At 45.7% G+C, this 18445-nt stretch overlaps 2 protein-coding genes across 7 annotated transcripts in view; one reads left to right on the forward strand and one right to left on the reverse strand.

Annotated features, from left to right (window-relative positions):
• Positions 1 to 7362, forward strand: part of C10H4orf51 (chromosome 10 C4orf51 homolog) — a 43186-nt gene extending 35824 nt beyond the window's left edge. Inside the window, exon 7 of the transcript XR_007110528.1 lies at positions 5760 to 7362. The gene's annotated coding sequence lies outside the window, so the exon portion shown is untranslated. The remainder of the gene's footprint in view (positions 1 to 5759) is intronic.
• Positions 7363 to 7890: 528 nt separating this feature from the next.
• Positions 7891 to 18445, reverse strand: part of Znf827 (zinc finger protein 827) — a 161880-nt gene continuing 151325 nt past the window's right edge. The window contains exons 12-15 of one of the 6 annotated variants that reach the window (XM_047566789.1): positions 15745 to 15936; positions 15241 to 15418; positions 13316 to 13327; positions 7891 to 11896 (exon numbers count right to left, since the gene is read on the reverse strand). In XM_047566789.1, coding sequence (XP_047422745.1) covers positions 11077 to 11896; positions 13316 to 13327; positions 15241 to 15418; positions 15745 to 15936 — 1202 coding nt within the window. In that variant the 3' untranslated portion in view covers positions 7891 to 11076. Of the gene's footprint in view, positions 11897 to 13294; positions 13565 to 13608; positions 13676 to 15227; positions 15434 to 15744; positions 15937 to 18445 lie in introns of those variants that run through there. The other 5 variants (XM_047566792.1, XM_047566791.1, XM_047566793.1 and 2 more) reach the window with 5 other exon arrangements.

An 18445-nucleotide genomic window follows, 5' to 3' on the forward strand; every position in this document is an offset into this window, starting at 1 on the left:
TACTCTGGGACTGGTGGCGAGTCTGGGCTCTTTGGAAGACTATCATATTCTCTTCTAAACCTTTGTTTTTTCTAGACCGGAATCCTTACTTTATAATTCTGATCACAGCAGAAAGATGAGGGGCAGGGGACTTTCCATTCCTTGACTTTTTTGGTTTTGTTTTGTTTACTTCCCTGTACTTTTTTTTTAGTACTGGCAATTGAACCCAGGGGTGCTTAACCACTGGGCCACATCCCTAGCCCTTTTTTCTATTTTATTTAGAGATAGAGTCTTGCTGAGTTTCTTAGAGCCTCACTAAGTTGCTGAAGCTGGTTTTGAACTCACAATCCTCCTGCCTCAGCCTCCGCCTCCCGAGCTGCTGGGATTACAGGCGTGTGCACACCTGTACTCTTGTATTTAGGAGGAATGGTACTAAAATTTCACCCACACACCCCTGTTTCCCGAGATGTCTTTGACTGACAGAAGCTGGTGCTTGGAGACAGCAATAGTCAGGATGGTGTACCAATGGACTGCCTGAAACCGCAAAGGATAGGTTTATACCAGAGACACTGATGGAAACCTGCTGTGGAATGTGGCTGGAGATTAGACTGCCATCAATTTACTTTTCTCCTTTTGAAGGAATGTGAAATAGGGAACGGGAGAAAGTTAGAAGGGAAAGGAAGATTTGGCATCTTTTGGCAAGAGCTAGGTAAGCATGAATCTTCATACAAGGGTAGATTTTTCCTCCTCATCACCAGCCATTCTCTCTCTCTCTCTCTCTCTCTCTCTCTCTCTCTCTCTCTCTCTCTGTATCAGGCACTGGATCCCTGAATCATATCCCCAGCCCGTTTTCAATTTTATTTAGAGACAGGGTCTTGCTGAGTTTCTTAGAGCCTCACTAAGTTGCTGAGGTTGGTTTTGAACTTGCAATTTTCCAACCTCAGCCTCTTGGGGCTAGGGTTCCAGGCATGCACACCTTGTGCTGCTCCAACCATTCTTTAACCTAGTGGCATTTGGTTTTCATTCCCAACCTGTCACTGAAGTGATGTCCTCAGAGGTCATCACCAAGGCCTGTCACATTGGCAAAGGCTGTGAGATTCGACCTCACCCCACTCATGCTTTGGTGCAATTTCCCAGCAGAGGCTCTCTCTCCCTGGCTTCTGACAGTGTGTTCTGGTCCATGACTTCCCTGATAGCTGCTTCTCTTTCTCCAGCGTTGTCGCTCCTCCTTCTCTAAAGTCGGCATCTCCCAAGGTTCTGCCTTTGGTTCCTTTTTTGTGGTCCTTACAGCTGATACCATGGTGCCACCACCTCTCCACTGTCTTCAAATGTCCTCTTCACATCTTAAAGTCTGATCATGACCTTTCTTCTAAGCCCTGGGATGAATTTTTGTTTTCAGTCTTCTCTGCACAAGACTGTCCTGTTCAGGCAGGAAACCATTGATACGTCTGGTGAGGATGCTAAAGACCTTCTCTAGGATGTTAAGAACTGAAAAGGCAGGATAGTCATAAAACATTTGGCAGAGAGAATGGACAGGACTCTGTGATGGGCTCCCTGTTTAACTAGAGGTGGGAAGAAAGAGGAGGGACAGAAGAGGACAAAGATGACACCTAGTTTTGTATCTGGGGTAATGTGGAGGATGGATGTGCCCCCTTTGGAGCAAAGGAATATGTGTTAAGGGGTTGATCTGAGGGAGAAAGTGATGACCTCAGTTTAGGACATTATGAACAGTCCTAATTTCTCTGCTTTTTTTTTTTTTCTTTTCAATCTTCCTTTCTTACTGCTGCCAGAATGATCTTCCTAAAACAGATCCAGTGATGTCATTGTCCTTAACACTTTTTGTTAGCTCTTACTGATTAGAGAAGATTCAGGAGAAATAGGCGAGTTCAGTCTCCCTGACAAGGGAGTGGAAGCTGGTTTCATTGCATCTTCCAGCACCATGGAAATCCACTGAGCAGTTTCTCACCTTCTTGCCTTTGCTCAAGCTGTTCTCTCAATCTGGAATGCTCTCCCCATTTTCCCTGCTTACAAAACCCAACTTACTCTTTAGACTGTGTTTTGCAAGCACCCGTTAGAACTTGTAGTCATCTATTCAATGATTCCACAGCAGTTCATGTGTTTGTCCTTCTGTTACAATGTGTTTACTCAAATATGCATTTTTTTGGTTGACTGGTAGTTCCTTAAAGCCAGGAACTCCATCTTCCCTGTCTCCATTTCTCAGCACATGACTTGCCACACATTTGTTGCTCATGAATAATAAATGAAAAGGAGAGGGAGACGCTGGTCCAGGTTAGAGCAAGTGGGGTGTCTCGGGGAAGAGAAGTGTTTGGTTAAGTGTTCTTGGACTTGTTTTAGAGTATGTTCGGTTGGGATGGAAACTTTGGATTGTGAAGAATGGGCATGAGAATAATGATGAGGGAGGCAATGGATTATGGGTAACGTCATGTCTAAGCACAGAATCCTGTGGCACAGAATCCTGCATGCACATATTTAGCCTCCAATCTATAGGCAGACAAGTCAAATTGTAAAGTCCCTCACCAGCAGGAAATTATTATTCTGCTCATTTAAAAAGATACATGGCCTCTTTGTGTCACCAAGACTCCAGTGTATTTAGCTATCGGGCTACTACGTCTGTTGTCCAATGCCATAAAGAGATGGGCCATGACTGATAGTGTGGTGATGCCCTGTGGCCATGCCCATTTATTTAGTTGCAGGAAGGATGGGCCTGGGGGTACTCTGATTAATGAGATTTCTTTGACCCTTAATTATGCTTTTATATGTTAGACTCTTTCATCAGCCTGTTTTTATTTTCAGCAGCACAAGGGAAAAATGAAAAATGTTGTCTTTCACTATGAATCCTAGAATAATAAAACCAAAGGCCTTCCTTCAGGATGCACATACATACACACTTACGTTTGTGTCCATGTATCTATGTGTAGGTGTTCATGTGTATGTTCTTTTTTTTGTTTTTGTTTTATTTTTTATTAATTTGGTAGCAAAGATTGAACCCAGGGACACTTAACAACTGAGCCACATTCCTTTTTATCTTTTATTTTGAGACAGGGCCTGACTAAGTTGCTGAGAGACTTGCTCAGTTGCTGAGGCTGGCTTTGAACTTGCAATCCTCCTACCTCAGCCTCCCAAGATGCTGGGATTATAGGCATGTGCCAATATGCCTGGCTCAAGTGTCTGTTCTATGCGTTTTGTGACATCCATCAGTCCGCACTTATTCCAATATTTGGTTAGTAAAAGAACTACTAGTTTTATGTGTTTAAAGTGGAAGGAATAGCCAGGTGTGGTGGTGCACATCTGTAATCCCAGTGCCTCAGCAATTTAGCAAGACTCTGTTTCAAAATAGAACAACAATAACAAAAGGGCTAGGGATGTGGCTCAGTGGTTAAGCACCCCCAGGTTCAATCCCTGATACAAACAAAACAATAGAGATAGCTTAAATTTCTAAACTTTCAATTATCTGTTTAGCACGAGGGCAGACAAGACACTTCCTATTCAGCCCAGACTTTTGAGGGAGTTCTCTGCACAGACAAATGTTACCTTTTAATTCCTAGCTCCCAAACCCTATGTTGGGCTCCCCTTCATAGTCAGTGGAGACCGTAAGAGCCACCTCACATATCCTTGGGCTGGAGGTTGGTCCCAGTGCCTGGGGCGGGGGGTGACCTCTCCCCCTTGGCCCTGTGTGGGCCCTCCAAGGTCAAGGCTGCTGCCTGAGGCAGGAGGCAGCCCACTTCCCTGTTGAGTGCTTTTTCTAAAGGAGCCCTAGAAGAGCTCCATCCCATTAAAGACCTCAGAACACAAACCCCAGAAGAAAGCAAACCAAAACCAAAGCCAAAACAACAAGACCAAAACCAACGAAAAACGAAAGGAAAACCCCAAGCAAGAGCAGACTGTAAAGAGACCCTGCCGAATGGATACCTGAGCCTTCAACTGCTTCTCATGAGCCAGCTCCGTCATTCCCTAGTGTTACAGTCCCACAATGTCCTTGATCCTGCCAACTCCTCCAGTCCCTCTCAGGAGTGGGAGGATGGGAAAGGAGCTTTGGGTTAATCAAGGATTGGGTGGGTGGCCCACACTGGCCTAGAGGGAGGAGTAACAGGAACCTTCCTGACAAACAGAGCAACTGCCTCGGACGCTCTTGGTCCCCACCTGGCTAACTCACCTTGCAGTCTCTGCTGTAGCAACCAGCTGTGGTCAGGTGTAATGGCAGTCCTCACCTGGGCTTTTTGTCCCATAGCCAGTTCTCCCAGGTGGTTTCTTGGTTACCTCTGGGACCTCCCCAGCCATTTGTCAAGCAAACCTGGAAGTGCAAGAACATGAACGCCCTCTGGAGTTACTGAGACCTTGGGCTGCCAATTCTGAGATACATCTACATAACTCCTTATGAGGACCCTCAGAGGGACTGCATCCAATTGCCCATAGCAATGAGTAGTTCACTAATGCACCCTGGAATTGTTTTTCCTTTCTTACCTGTTTCACTTTTCTAATATCCCACTTTTGTTCTTAGAATTGCTTCCGAAAATAAATGATTGCACATAATCTCTGTGCTCAGGGCTTTTTTTTTTTTTTTTTTTTTTGTGGGGGTGGGGAGGTAGGGAGTCAGGAAACAGATGGCTAAAAATAGATCATCAATGACAGATAGGTAGTAGCGATAGATAAAGAGGTAGGTAGATAGACCTAGGGAGGATAGATTAGACCGAGACAAGTATGTACACAGACAAAGATAACTAGATAATTTTCCATTCAGTGGAAGTACCTAGGAACAAACTTTCCTAATGTACTCTGAATTCTTGGGGTGAGTCTTTCTTTTTAAGCAAGCGACAGAATAAGAATATTTACTGTATTATTTCATGACGCCAAAACTAAAATGATTATATCAGACCATTTACTCTTCTACAGGAGATGGCACTTAAAGGTGGCTGCCCAGAGAACTTGGTGGTCACAATCGTACCTGTCATGTGGAGGAGGCTGGAAGAAGTGGGGGGCGGAAAGAGGAGGGGGTAGAGTTAGATGAAGTGGCAGGGCACCATGTCTCCATTCCCATCTGGCTGGCTCCCAACTCATTAAATTAGATGAAATACCCACAGGTTGGTAAAATATGTTTAAGCCGCCCTCAAGATGACTCAGGCAATCCCAGCATGGTGACTTAGTTTTAATGAGAAGAAAATTTTAGACCTCCCAAACTCTGAAGTGGGCAGAAAAATATTTTTAGTCTCCTTTTTTCTCTCCCCTGAGCTGGTGGTGGCTTGAGAACGTGGAGGTGCCATTTTTGTTCTAATTATCTTATGAGAACTTTTGCCTTGCAATGACTTCTTCAAAAGTGAACTTTTTCTTATTTATAAAGCCATAGTAATGTGGTTTATTATAGGTAACTGCTAGGGTAGGGATAGGTCTTGGAGATCAGTTAGTTCAACCTCTCTCTTTACATGGTGCTTAAAGGTACACCATAATCAACCCCTCATTTGCTTCTGAGCTATGCTTCATCTCCACGGTAATGTCCCTCATGGTTGGAAAACATTCTGTGTAATCAGATACTCACAATAAACAGGGTGGACAACCACATGTAGGGGGAGTCAGTTTTGAAGTGTGAATCAAAGTAGATTCTCTGCTCCAAGTCTACTACTGTACTGGAAACCCTAACTAATGACACTTACCTTAACTGTTTTGAAAAGGAATCTTTTCAAAAAAGGGGACTGAGCAATTGTTTTCTTCCTCCTTTTTGCAGTTTCTACCAATGTGAGCAGCATTTGTATTTTCCTGTTTTGCAGATTCAACTCTAAAGAAAGAATTATGAATGGGAGATGTACTACCTCATAATGAAGAACCTCAGACCATCCAGACTTGGGAACAGGGGAAGGTTGAGGTCCCTCAATCCCCAGAAGTTATCACACTTCACTTACTCCAGGGCCTGCTTTCTGGGCATTCACTTGCCTGTTTGATGAACTGGAATTATTCACCAAATAAATCCCATTCTGTGTGGGACTCTTGTACGTGAGGGATGATGTAAGAGGATGTTGACTGGAGTAGCCTGCATGTGTGATTGACGGCTCCTTAGGACGTGGCCCGAGCCTACTCAGGCGACCCCCTGTATCTCGTGATTTTGCTCACCAGTTCGAAGCAGCGTCTGGGCAGGACTTCAGTTTTACACGCTCTGCCTCCTGGAGGCATGAAACCCCTTCGGTGGCTTCAGTGACTGTCCCCTTTCTTCCCTCCTCGCCTTCTTACATGCACAGCTTCTTGGGGTTCTCCTTTCCCCCACGGCCTGAAAAGCACTGGGAGGACCTGGTTTCTGTGTTCCAGCGACTAATGAGACACACCTTCCCCTGCACACCATTCACATTGTCCACCAGGCTCCCCATGGCCTTGGCGGAGCTGCAACATGAGGCTTCTGACCTGGGCAAGGAGGTAAAACTGCTCACCAGATCTTTTCTCCTTATTCCCCTGTGACAAAAATATGGCTGTCAAACGGTCAGATACAGTTTGTTGGTGGTCACCAAATGAACGATCAGCCATAGACACTTTGTAAACATGCCCTTGAGTCTTGACCTAGAATATATTTATGTAGCCTGACAGTACAAAGGGTGTCTAAGATCTTGGATCAGAATTCAAAGGCCAGGTGACTGACTGAAAGATGGCAGGGCCACAAATGAAGAAACGAAAGGTCCCCTCTCTCATGAGTGACTCTGTTTTCTGATTGTTTCTCAGAGTCACTGGAAGCCCATTTCAGGGGAAATGATGTCCAAACAGATAAATCGTTGGTTATCCTAACCAGAGGGACCGTGTGATATAGCTATGAATTGTTAAGGAAAAAAAAAGTGTATGTTCAAAATGAGAAGCCACTCAAGCCTGTAGTCACAGCAAAAATCAAACAAGTCTGACTCATTTTAATATTTCCAACAAGTGCCAACCACCCCAAAACAAAATCATTGCTTGAACCCAATAAGAAGAAAACATTTCAATCTCTAAAACATAGTTATTGAATGCAAAAATGGAGAAAATAGTGTCTGATTAGTGACTGGTCATTTGCAAACTGGCTTCTCCTACATTATCTCATTTTTTAAAAAGTAAATTTGATCACTTTAAATGTTAGAGTGAAGTGGTTCACAATCTCTTGAAATAAGTAAAGGACATTATATTTATAAGCATGCAAGTTGCGAACCAGGCCAAACATTCTCATCTGCTGCTTTATATATTTTTATCAATCACCACAGACTCATGGGGAAGGTCTCAAATGGATAGAGCTTTAAAATGGATTAAAAAAGAACTTTTTTTAAACTTATCAGTGTGCTTTTCATCTCCTCCTCTCCTCCCCCACCACTTTTGAAATTTCTTTTTTGTCTCAGTTTGTCTGGTATCTTCCCTTGAGTGGTGAACTATTATTACTTGCAATTCGGATAGATTATTATTTAGCTTGCAGAACTTAGCATTTCCCCTTCATTAAAATCTCCTACTTGCTCCACTTAAGATAAATGGAATTATTCATCTGTCTTTTTTTCCCCTCCTCCCTTTGGCTACGGGGTCAATAAAATAATGCTAAGTAGGGAGAGGGTATGGTTGCTGAACACTTTTAAATGTCACTAAATAATTTCAGGAAGGAGCTGGCTGCCACTGTCCTGAATGATGGATATGCTCCCGCCCTTAATAGACATTAATGACTTACACAGTAACAGTTTGCATTAATAACCACAGCTGTTCAAAAATTGCATTTCGTAATAGCTATAAATAGGAGTGGGCATTTCCAAAACCTGATGCAAACATACGGAAAAATAAAAAAAATAAAAATAAAAAAACAGAACAACAACAAAAACAGAACAAAAGAAGACAAAAAAACCCCCTGAGACTTCACAAGTAGTCAAGGGTGGTAACCAAGAAAGCAAAAGAAACCAGAGTATAGCCAACCTTTTTTTTTTTAATTAGAGTATATTATACTTTCAAACTGGATACACTAGAAATTGGCAATGCAACATAAGATGCAAAGGAATATACCAGTTACTGTCAAAATGACCCTGTACAGCCTTGTAATGCAAAAAGCTTTATACAATACAAATTTTCAGTAATGTACACAAACCTTGACAGTATGATCATCCGAACATAATATGAGGAGTTAAAAAAAAAAAAAAGATAGAAGAAAGTGCTGAGAACCCTAACTGCGATGCTATATGGAAAAATAAGCTTGCTTTCATGGAAGAATGCATAGTGAAAACAGAATTGAAGTTAGTTGGTACGTGAATTTCTCAAAGATGTTAGTGTTTTACACGGAAAGGATATCTACGGAATACATCCTTCCCTGAGTATCAAACTGCAAACCAAATTCAGGGGTACATATTATCTAGGTGGAGTCTGAAAAATGCTGTAGATTTTTTTCTTTATTAATAACAATAATATAAAAAGTCAAACAAACTCCAAACACACCTTTTCTCACTCAGAAAACTTTTTTTTTTTATAATTTACCAGAAAGATTGATGCCTCTTTCCAAAGTGCTAAAAAAGTTGCCCAATTATATTAAGCATTACTAAGTCATTCAAATACAAGTTCAGTGGCAAGCAGTGAAATGCATGGCATTTGAGCAGTAAATGTCCCCTTCCGTCACCCTTCTCCATCTTGAAAGTTTCCACCCTAGGACCTCTTACTGCACAAGCAGCGAGCTGTACAACTCGGAGTGCTGATGGCCAGGGCCACCCTCTCAGGTTTTGAACCTGCCGGTGCTTAAGCGCGGGTCACCTTTCTGCCAGCCTCCGTGACATCACCATGGCCCTCTTTGCTGTCATCACTGAACTTGTAGTTTTGAAAACACGTTATTAGCCAAGTGGCACACTCTCCATTATATGGGGATAAAGACATGACTTTAAAAAAACGAACCCCCCCCATGAGCCCCATATTCTTGGAGTATATTGTCCGTGACTGTCTGTAGTGTCTTTTACTGAGACATTGACATGGCGAGTTGAACAACATTTCAAACAAGGCCAAGGGCAAAGGTCTCTGCTGGAGAATGACTGAGGGTTTGGGAGCTTCCTGCCCTAGCTGGTTGGGCCTCCCTGCCCCCGTGGACATCTCCGTAGTGTAAACAGGTTTGCCAGGGCACAGAGCAGGCTCTCCATCCAGGGTTGGGTGACTGGCAGAAGGAAGGGTAGTGCACCTGCTGGGGCTGGGGGCAGGAGGGTTGGTGAAGAGGGGTGAAGGGGAGACCGTGGTGTGGACAGACGTACAGTCTTCTGGCTTCCTGGAGAACTGTACTAACTTCCAAGGGGTTTTCAGTGAAGCAACTGACTAGAGGAAGAAAATCAGGGATGCATTTATTTTCCCCTGGTGAAACAGATGGAAAAAAAAAAAATCCCAACTTTAGGATAACACACGTTGGGAAAACAGCAACACAGTGAGAAAGCGTTCCTCCTGTACACCAGCTCTTCCATAGATAAATAATACATAAACTTTTATATTCCAAATTCCCATTACTATACAAAGCACATTTCTTCCCGCTTTTTTAGCCTATTTTAGACTGGAAATTCTGTTGTCTTAAAAATCCAAGCAATGAACATATTCAGCCAAAGATTTTTTCCATTTTTTTTTTCTTTTTAAGTCATCCATTATTTTTTAAGATGAGCAAAGGGCTGTGAAACCGATCCACACCTGCTTCCTGCTGCAATAAAGTGCTGCACATAAATTGCCATTTTAATGACCACAAAATAAGAGCTTTAAATAAGTATAAAGTTAGTCTCCTAGCAGGTTACATCTACCAGGCGTTAACAAAATGGGATACAGAGTTATAATCACACGGAGGACACTGCTACAGCCAGAGGATCTGCAGACACAATGGAAACTTCTCCGGGGCATAACTGAACTCAAGGACTCAACAGCACCTTTTTGTTGTGTCGTTATATTCAAAGAGGTTGTGGCTAAATTTTCAAACCTACAGTCTACTGGTTCCATAAAAAAAAAAAAAAAAGAAGGTACATTTTCTTCCTTTTATCTTTTTTTCCCCCATAAGAAACAAAAACTAGTGCAAGGCCAAAAGCACTGTGCAAAACTGCCGCTTCTTTTTTTTTTTTTTTTTTTTTTTTTTTAGTCTGAGCATTTATACCCAGAATTTATCCAAACCCCTTTTAATCTCCTTGGCTGGATTTCTCAACCATAAAGTTTTCCATTCATACAAATTTTTTTTTTCTGCAAACAAATGGTAACCACTGAATTAATACATCATATATATATATATATATATATTTAATCTGCCCTTAAAAAAAGGATGCACTGTGTGAGCTCCATGCACACTGTCTTTGCATGGGCCCACACGACGACGACACTTAAGTTCTGCGATGCCAGCTGCAGTGCTGCCAGATATTTCTTGCAGACCAGGCGCTGGATTTCTCGCATCTTCATAACCAGAGATCTGAGCTCAAGGAGTCCAGCGCTCTGTGGGAAACGTCCAGCAGCACTGCAGATGCCTGCCATCCCTTCATCCGCTAAGCACCAGGCCCTACCGCTCTGTAGCTGGAAAGAGAGAAGGAGAGAAGGGTGATGAAGGAACTCAGGGAGAGACTGCAGTGGATGAACAACCCAGGAGGGAGGAGAACGTTCATCCCCAGTTAAAGAAGCCAGTACAAAGAATGTGCAATAGAAATGTCAGGGCACACGGGACACACGGCTTGCTTTTGGAATCCACAAACGCCCACACACCCCATTCACCCAACAGAAAACCCAATGCACCGGTAGATAAGCTTACAAGTGCTGATTGCTATTAAGGACACTCTCTTGAGGGCTTAACGAGACAGAATTCCTTTCGGAGAGAAGTACGGAAGGGCCGGAGTGGGGGCGGGTGGCTGGGGAGGCATGCCTCTGAAGGTAGAAGTATGCGGCGGGTCACCTCTCTGAAGGTTGGGTAAAGCAGCTTGTAGGTAATGCGATAGGTATACACACACAGCCAATTCTCTATTCCTTACTAAAGATATACAGTACACGTGGTTCAGACCCCTGGGGTCTGTAGGTTTTGCAGCAACATACACCTGCTGGGGTTGTGTTTAAGTTTTGTGGGTTTTTTGTTTTGTTTTCCTGTCTCTGTCTCTTTGTTTTTGGTACAGAGCGCAGCTGCCCTCAGACAGTCTCTGCTCTTTCTCTTAGTCCCAGATAGGCGAGGAAGGAGTGTTTGGGGGAGGGGATGCTGGGGGGCGCAGTCTGAGGTCGGGGAGGGTGGAATGTGAGATCCAAGTGGTTCTTGGGGTACAACATGGTCAAGGGAATGAGATGGGCAAAATCCGAGTTCCGGTACTTGTCAAAGCGCAGAGGGGAGCCGTTGAAGGCCAGAGCCTTGAGTGCCAGGTTGGGCTCTGAGCTGCTGCCGTGGGCGGCGGTCAGGGCCACGGTCTGCAGGGCCTGCGAGGCCGACATGACCGACAGGGGAGACAGGAGGTTCCGGGAGCTCCCCACGACCAGGAGCGGGGCCCCGGGGCTGGCCGGTTCCTTGGGCGCGGGACTCAGGCCCTTCTTGTCCTCCTCGGGACAGTCCCCGCTCTGGTGCTTCTTGACGTGGCGGCTGAAGACGAAAGGGTGTGTGGTCTTGAAGAGGCACTCTTCGCAGCTGAAGGTCTGGCGTGGGGCGTGCTTCAGCTTCTTGTGCAGGTTGAGATTGTCCTTGCGCTTGCAGCTGTAGCTGCACTGGTCACAGTGGAAGGGCCGCTCCCCGGTGTGGACGCGCACGTGCTCGATGAGCTTGTTGGCGGTCTTGGACAGGTAGCCGCACTGGTCGCACTTGTAGTGGTTGCCCAGGCGATGCTCCCGGGTGTGCGTCTCCAGCTCCAGCTGGTTGGCCTTCACCGTCTGGCAGATCCGGCACTTGTACTCCATCTTGTAGTGGGTCTTGAGGTGGCACTCCATGGCGGCGGGGCGGTTGGTGGAATAAATGCAGAATGGGCACCTGCCGGGGGAAGCAATGCAAGGGAGGGTCAGCCAGAAGGGGTCTGGGGCGGCCATGCTTCTCCCCGCCTCACCAGCCTGCCCTCGCCCCAGCCCAGCCCAGCCCAGCCCTGCCGCCTCTCAGGGGTGGAGATGGCCCTCTTTGGCTTTTGCTGGTGACAGAGCAGGCCCCGCTAGCGGGGAGCTCCGTCGAGATCCGCTCAGCCTGTTCTGGGTCTCCTGGCTGCAAGGGCCAAGGCCAGCCCTCACGAGGGGACCAGAGAAACTGCGAGGAATACACAAGCTGGCGCTCCCTCCAGCCCCCCACCCGGCCCCTGGGAGCCCTCCCCACTCCCGACTGGACATGGCAGAGGTCTAAACCTCCTGACCGTCCCCCTAGATGGGAGCAACACAAAGAATCGACTTTTCATGCACCACACCAAGCACACGCAGAAAGGCTAAGAGGTTTTAAAGAACAGCTTATAGGGGAGAGCTACTTCCAGCAAAAAGAAAGTCACAGGGGTCAGAGTCGTGCTTATTAAAGGGTTGTTAGGATGAGAAGGCCTGTGTGTGTGTCCCTGTGTGTGTGTGTGTGTGTGTGTGTGTGTGTGTGTGTGCATACAGGAAGGAGAGGACTGTGCAGGGCTGGGGGAGATGGAGACCTCCCAGCAGCCTGTCCACTCGGAGGGGCCGGGAGGAAGGCGAGGACTGCTCTGGAGCTTGAAGACCTCTCAGGGCGTTGTTATGCCCGATCGTGGATTCTCAGAGGGCAGGAGCATTTCTTACGTCTCTTCTGCATTCTCTACGGTGCCTGGGAGAACACTCAGCACCGGGAAAGCCCTTGGGACACGCTGAGTCCTTATCTGAGTGGTCTCTACAATAACTGAGGTAGATTTGGGAGGGTGGGTTTGAATCCCGGCTCGACCACCTTATGGGGCTCTAGCTGGAGACCCTGGGCAAAGCCTGGGCCTCTCTGTGGCTTCGTTCTCCATCCTTCGCAGTGCGGACAGGCTGCCACCGACCCTCCCGGCTGTCCAGAGGGGCTGTGAGGACTGGTGGGGGCGTGTTTACAAAAACTGCAGGGCCTCTCTTTTGGAAGCTGCCCGGTTTGAGTCGGTGGCTTAAATGATAACTGAAGCGTGTTTGCTCTCTTTCCAAAAAGAATGCAGATGCCCAAATGGCGGCCTCAACTCTTGCGTGGCTCCTGCAGGGCAGGGCCCGGGAGTGGACTGTCCTCAGAGGGTTTGGAGAGGTGTTCAGCAGAGCCCAACACAACCAGGTGCACCGTGCACTGCCTCCTCAGCGCCAAGCTCGCCGTTAGCCTTGAACCTCAGCTCACAGAAGAGTGCACACGAGAGAAATATAAAGCCCATTCCCAGGTCAGGTGCACACACAACCCCTACGCCAAGCTGGGCCTTACCTAGAGGAGTCTGAAACTCACCACTGTCCTGAGCTACGGCAAAAGAAAAATAATAGTATAATCTTATTTGATCTGCATTATGAACAGGATATAGAGTACAAGCAGTTCCATCACAGAAAAGCAATTTAGACGTCGGCGGTCTGTTTCATGTTAAGGACATTTCTGTGACCCACAGCTCAATCTTTCTCTTGCTGCTCAGGCAAAGCGCTAAGGGTTTTCCGTGCTCCCATTTGTTTATCTTAAAGACACTCTCTCAGGCAAATTAATTCCCTGATATGGCGAAGGAAACAAAACAAAACAAAACAAAGACTCACTGTATAGCCAGAAGGCATTATCAATTTTTTCAAAGTATTCTTCTACTTGGTCATCCTAGAACATAAACTATCACACAGGGGAGGGTTAGCACCGCACAGGAAGTGTCTGACCCAGCAAATGCATCAGGTTCATTGTGCATTCTCCCCCACGGGTTCAGAGGCTCGGGACTGCTTAGGCCCCTGAGGAAAGGCGACTGGCAAAGCCACAACTGGCGAGGCCACAAAGTAATGGGCGTCACTGGGCTACCGGGAAGGCAATGTCACTAGTCCATCCACAGAAAGCTGGGTTCGTCTTTCTTTTTATACCAATTATTTATAAAGGGACAGTGGGAATAAACCAAATTCCCAAATAAGCTCTTGCGAGGCATTTCCCATCTACTGATTGAGTGAATTATCATCGCCCCTCCCCCTTCCCCATCCCCTCCCTTCTCCCTCCCACATGAGCGCCCCCAAGAGTGAACCAAAGTGGAGCCAACAGCAGGCACTGCCCCCTGGCTCTTCCATTTGGGCAGGTTTTCGAGGCGGGAGCCCCTGACCAGGCAGGAGCCCAGGGGAGCCAACCCTGCACTGCCCTCAGAGCTGGACTACTGGGGTCTCCCCAGTGCTGGACTACCAGGGTCCTTCTGGGGCTCTCCATTCCTTACCCACACAGGGGAGGCACGCCATCTCTCTGGCAGTTGAGTCTCCATGATGAAAGATTTTTTCAAATCAAAGTTATTTTTCCCCATATTGAGTAAAACATTTATTTCCATTCTTTTTACTACATGATCATTTCAGCTAATATTTAATAATTCTGACCTGACAATTGTCTTTCTGTGCCCAACTCCATATACTTCTTTCTCCTTAGTGTACCATAAGGGCCTTGTGGACGGGGATTCTGATCTCAGACTCACTGGGAAGACTGAATTCTGGGAGTGTTAGCACATACACTACCTGAGGGTGGAAATTCTATTCTATTCCTCATGTGCCCTTTAGCACCTATTATCAGGCCAGACACACAGTATGTTTGATAATAACTGACTGATCTCACTGGAGACCAGAGGGCTTCTTGCAAATATTGGATAAAGATGATGTTCCTTGTCTAGATATTTCGGGGAAGGCACTGGCATGTTTGCAGGAAGGCGTGAAGCACATGATCTTTGTATGAAAAATGTTATCTCCTGCCTGGTCAAACTGCCAAGGTTTTAATTTTGGGTGGGGTGGAATGGTCATAAGGCTTATTTAAAAGATATATGGCAAGCCATTTGAAAAACAAAGTTGGTGAATTGTAGTGACAGTGTAATGATTGACACCCACGGACACTAACCCCTGAGTCCATTAAAATCAAGTGTGCACAAAACTCAGACAGTGCAGAATGGGTCTACCCTGGCAGCTGGGCTTGTCCAGCACGTCTTCTTCCTTGCCCTGAATCCAGGGGTATTTGTGAAATGGATTCTCCTGCTGGCATCTGCTGACCCCCCTGGGGGATGGGTCTAATTCAATCCAGCTAGAGGCAGCAGAGGTTTCTGACTAACTTCCCTCAGACAAAGCTCTCCCACTCCATGACCCCCAAAACCTTCAGGGAAGGGTTAGGGCAAGGGAAAGGGTGTTTGGTAACAACGCAGTAAAAGGTTCTGTACTTGCTTTCCTTACTTGAGCCCACCGGTGGGGACAGTGTGGCATTTCTTATGCTCCAGCAGCTGTTCGGGGGTCTTCATGAACTTGTGGCACACGTCACACTCAAACATCCGGGTGATGAGGTGTATCTGCAAATGGCGCTCAAACATGTTCTTCGTCTTGCAGACAAAGTTGCAAAAAACGCATTCGAACCCTGAAAGGACCGAAGCTGGGTGTAGAGGTGTATGTAGGAGGCAGGAGTGGGGGTACCCACCCCTGTACCTCCCAACAGATATGCACCCTCCCAGGCACCGTTCCCTGCATCTCTACGCAAACCTTACAGCCTCAGAGTCAATGTCACCCTCCCCTTCTTTCCACCTTGCATGTGGATGCAAATTGAGCCAAAAGAAAATGCAATTTTTCTGCACCCTGGGTCTCATAATTGTTTTCCAACATTGCTCCTCTCCAGGGTTTATTCTCCAGACTGGGTCGTCCTGCACTGGACAGGGTTTAGCAGGCCACGTTCACCTCCTCCCTCACCTTTTTCTGGCTTTTCCTCACTGTTCAGCGAGGGTTGGCTTCCAGGCACGACAGAGATGACCAGCAGGTTGTTCCCGCTCTTGTTCTTCTGGGAGCCGTCTGAGTCGTCTTTGCTGTTGGCTGAATCGCTCAGAGCTGAGAGGGAGGATGAAGAGGGACTGTTTGATTCGCTGGGGGTCTTCCTGTCTTCCCCTGAAATATGAAAACAACCCAGATCTGTTAACCTGGGAGATGAAAACCTTGGAATAACAGCAGCTGGGGGTGGGGGAGTCAGGTCTCATGGATGCACCATGGTTCTGCTGAGGCTTCCAGTTCCCCCAGCGTCTGTGGTGATGGCATGCAAGGTACTTAGGGCCGAGAGCAGGTTTGTGCATTTGACAAATGTTTACTGAGGTCTTACAATACTTAAAATCTAATGACAATAATGGCTAAGATGCACTGAACATGGTACTAAGTTCCAGGAACTGTTATGCTTTAAATGCATTATCTCATTTTATCCTCTCAAAAATCCTAGGGAGCCAGGCGTGGTGGCCCAGGCCTGTAATCCCATCGCCTTGGAAGGTTGAGGTAGGGGATCATGAATTCAACTCTGGGAGGCCCTAAGCAACTCAGTGAGATGCTGTCTCTAAATAAAATACAAAAAAGGGCTGGGGATGTGGCTCAGTGGTTAAGTGTCCCTGAGTTCAATCCCTAGTACTACCCACCCCCCCAAAAAAAAATCCTAAGGCTTGGGAGAGTATCTCAGTAGCAGAGCATGCATTTAGCATGCATGAGGCCCTGGGTTGAAACAAAGAAATTTCATCAGCACAACTATTGCCATTTTGCAGATGAGGGAATGGAGACACAGGGGCAAACCTGGCCTAGTTCACATGCTAAGTAGTGGAGGAGAGGCTTGAGTTGGTTTGCCTCCAATGTCCATGCTCATCTGCCCTGGGCTCTTCCTCAAAGCCAGGCATAAACAAGTCAATAGGCCATTAAAATCTATGCCAGGAGACTGCAGTTTTTGTTCATGTTGAAATATCAGGAACTGGACCTAACATTGCTATGAAACAATGAAGAAAAAAAAAAAAAGTCCAGAAAAAAAATACATCTAACCATAGTTTTTACAGCATTGGACATGAGGTGATGAAGAACAGTGGCCCCTGAGAGACCAGAACAGAAGAGGTGAGTCCTGTGACTGCCCCGCCTCTGCCCTGAGCTCTATTCCAAGCTGCAGAGCAGCAAAGAGGAGGATGACAGGCTGCCAGATGCAGGAGGCAGAGCTGAGTGTCTGGAGAGATCCACAGGAAGAGGCATTGCCAGAGAGAGCATCAGAGAGGAGCCAGCTCACAGAGGAGGAACCCGAGACTCACAGAGGGTCCCCTTGAGTCTTTAGCACAGCATGGGTCAGAGCAGTATGTGAGGAAACCACCCAAGACTGGAGGGGGAAAAGCCACTTGAGAATAGTGCCTGGTTCTTGTACCCACACAGGGCTGGAAACAGCTATCTGCATCAGGCAGATCAAAAAACACATAATTCACAGGGCATTAGGCAGAAAATGGAAGAAGATCTCTTCGTAGTGGGTAATAATTAGCCCTGGAGAGATCAATGCCTCATGATTTAGATCTGCCTAACAAATCATAAAAGCAAGACTCAAGAGGATCAAAATTTCCAAGTAATTATTTGTGTCCTAGAACAAAGGTCAACCATACTTATAGGAATATAAAATATTGAACACCAATATACAAAAATCATGATGGTTGGTATCTAAACAAAGATTATCTGGGATGTGAAGAAACAAGAAACAGAACCCTAAATGGGGAGAAGAATCAATCAACTAAAATTAACCTAGAACTGGCACTGTTGTTAGACTTAATGGACCAGGACACTATAAACACATTTCATGTATTAAAATGTTAAGTAGAGATACAGATGATATAAACAAGATCCAAGTCAAATTCTACAGATGGAAACTCCAAGGTCAGAGATGGAACCATATGTTGATGAGATTACAACAGATTAAGACACAGCAGAAGAAAAGGTTAGTGAACTGGAAGATAACATCTATAGAAACTATCTGAAATGAAACAGAAAAAGAATTGCCCAGAGTGAAATGAAATTGCCCAAAGTGAATGGTAGGACTTCAGGCAGCTTAATGTAAGTTTACTTGGAGTTCCTGATGGACAACTTGAGTAGGGCATAAAAAATATCTGACATGATCAAAGTTTTTCCAAATTTGAGAAAAATCATAAACTCCAAGATCCAGGAAGCCCAATTAACCTTAAGCATAAGACACATGAAGAAATCTATACCAAACAACATTATTATTAAATTGTCAAACCCAGTGGTCAAAAGTCTTAAGAGTAGACAGAGAGGGAAAAGAAAAAAAACTCACAAAAACCAAAAACAAAACCTCAACACATCATCCTCAGAAGAACAAAGAATGACAGCTGATTTCTCACTGAAACAATGCAAGCAAGAAGACGGTGGCAATATCTGAACAAGGAAAAGATTCACTGTCAATCTGAAACTTCACATCCAGTGAAATGTTTCCAAAGTGATGGCAAAAGCACCAAATAAAGGTTGACATTAAAAAAGATGAAAGAGTTAATCACCAGCAGACTTGCATGAGAAATGTTAAAAGGCATTGTTGAGGCAAGAAGGAAAATGAGACCAATGCAAAAGTAAGTTACATAACAGAAATGGAGAGTCCTGGAAATCA

The sequence above is a fragment of the Sciurus carolinensis genome, chromosome 10 (assembly GCF_902686445.1).
Source record: "Sciurus carolinensis chromosome 10, mSciCar1.2, whole genome shotgun sequence".
Classification (NCBI taxonomy): domain Eukaryota; kingdom Metazoa; phylum Chordata; class Mammalia; order Rodentia; family Sciuridae; genus Sciurus; species Sciurus carolinensis.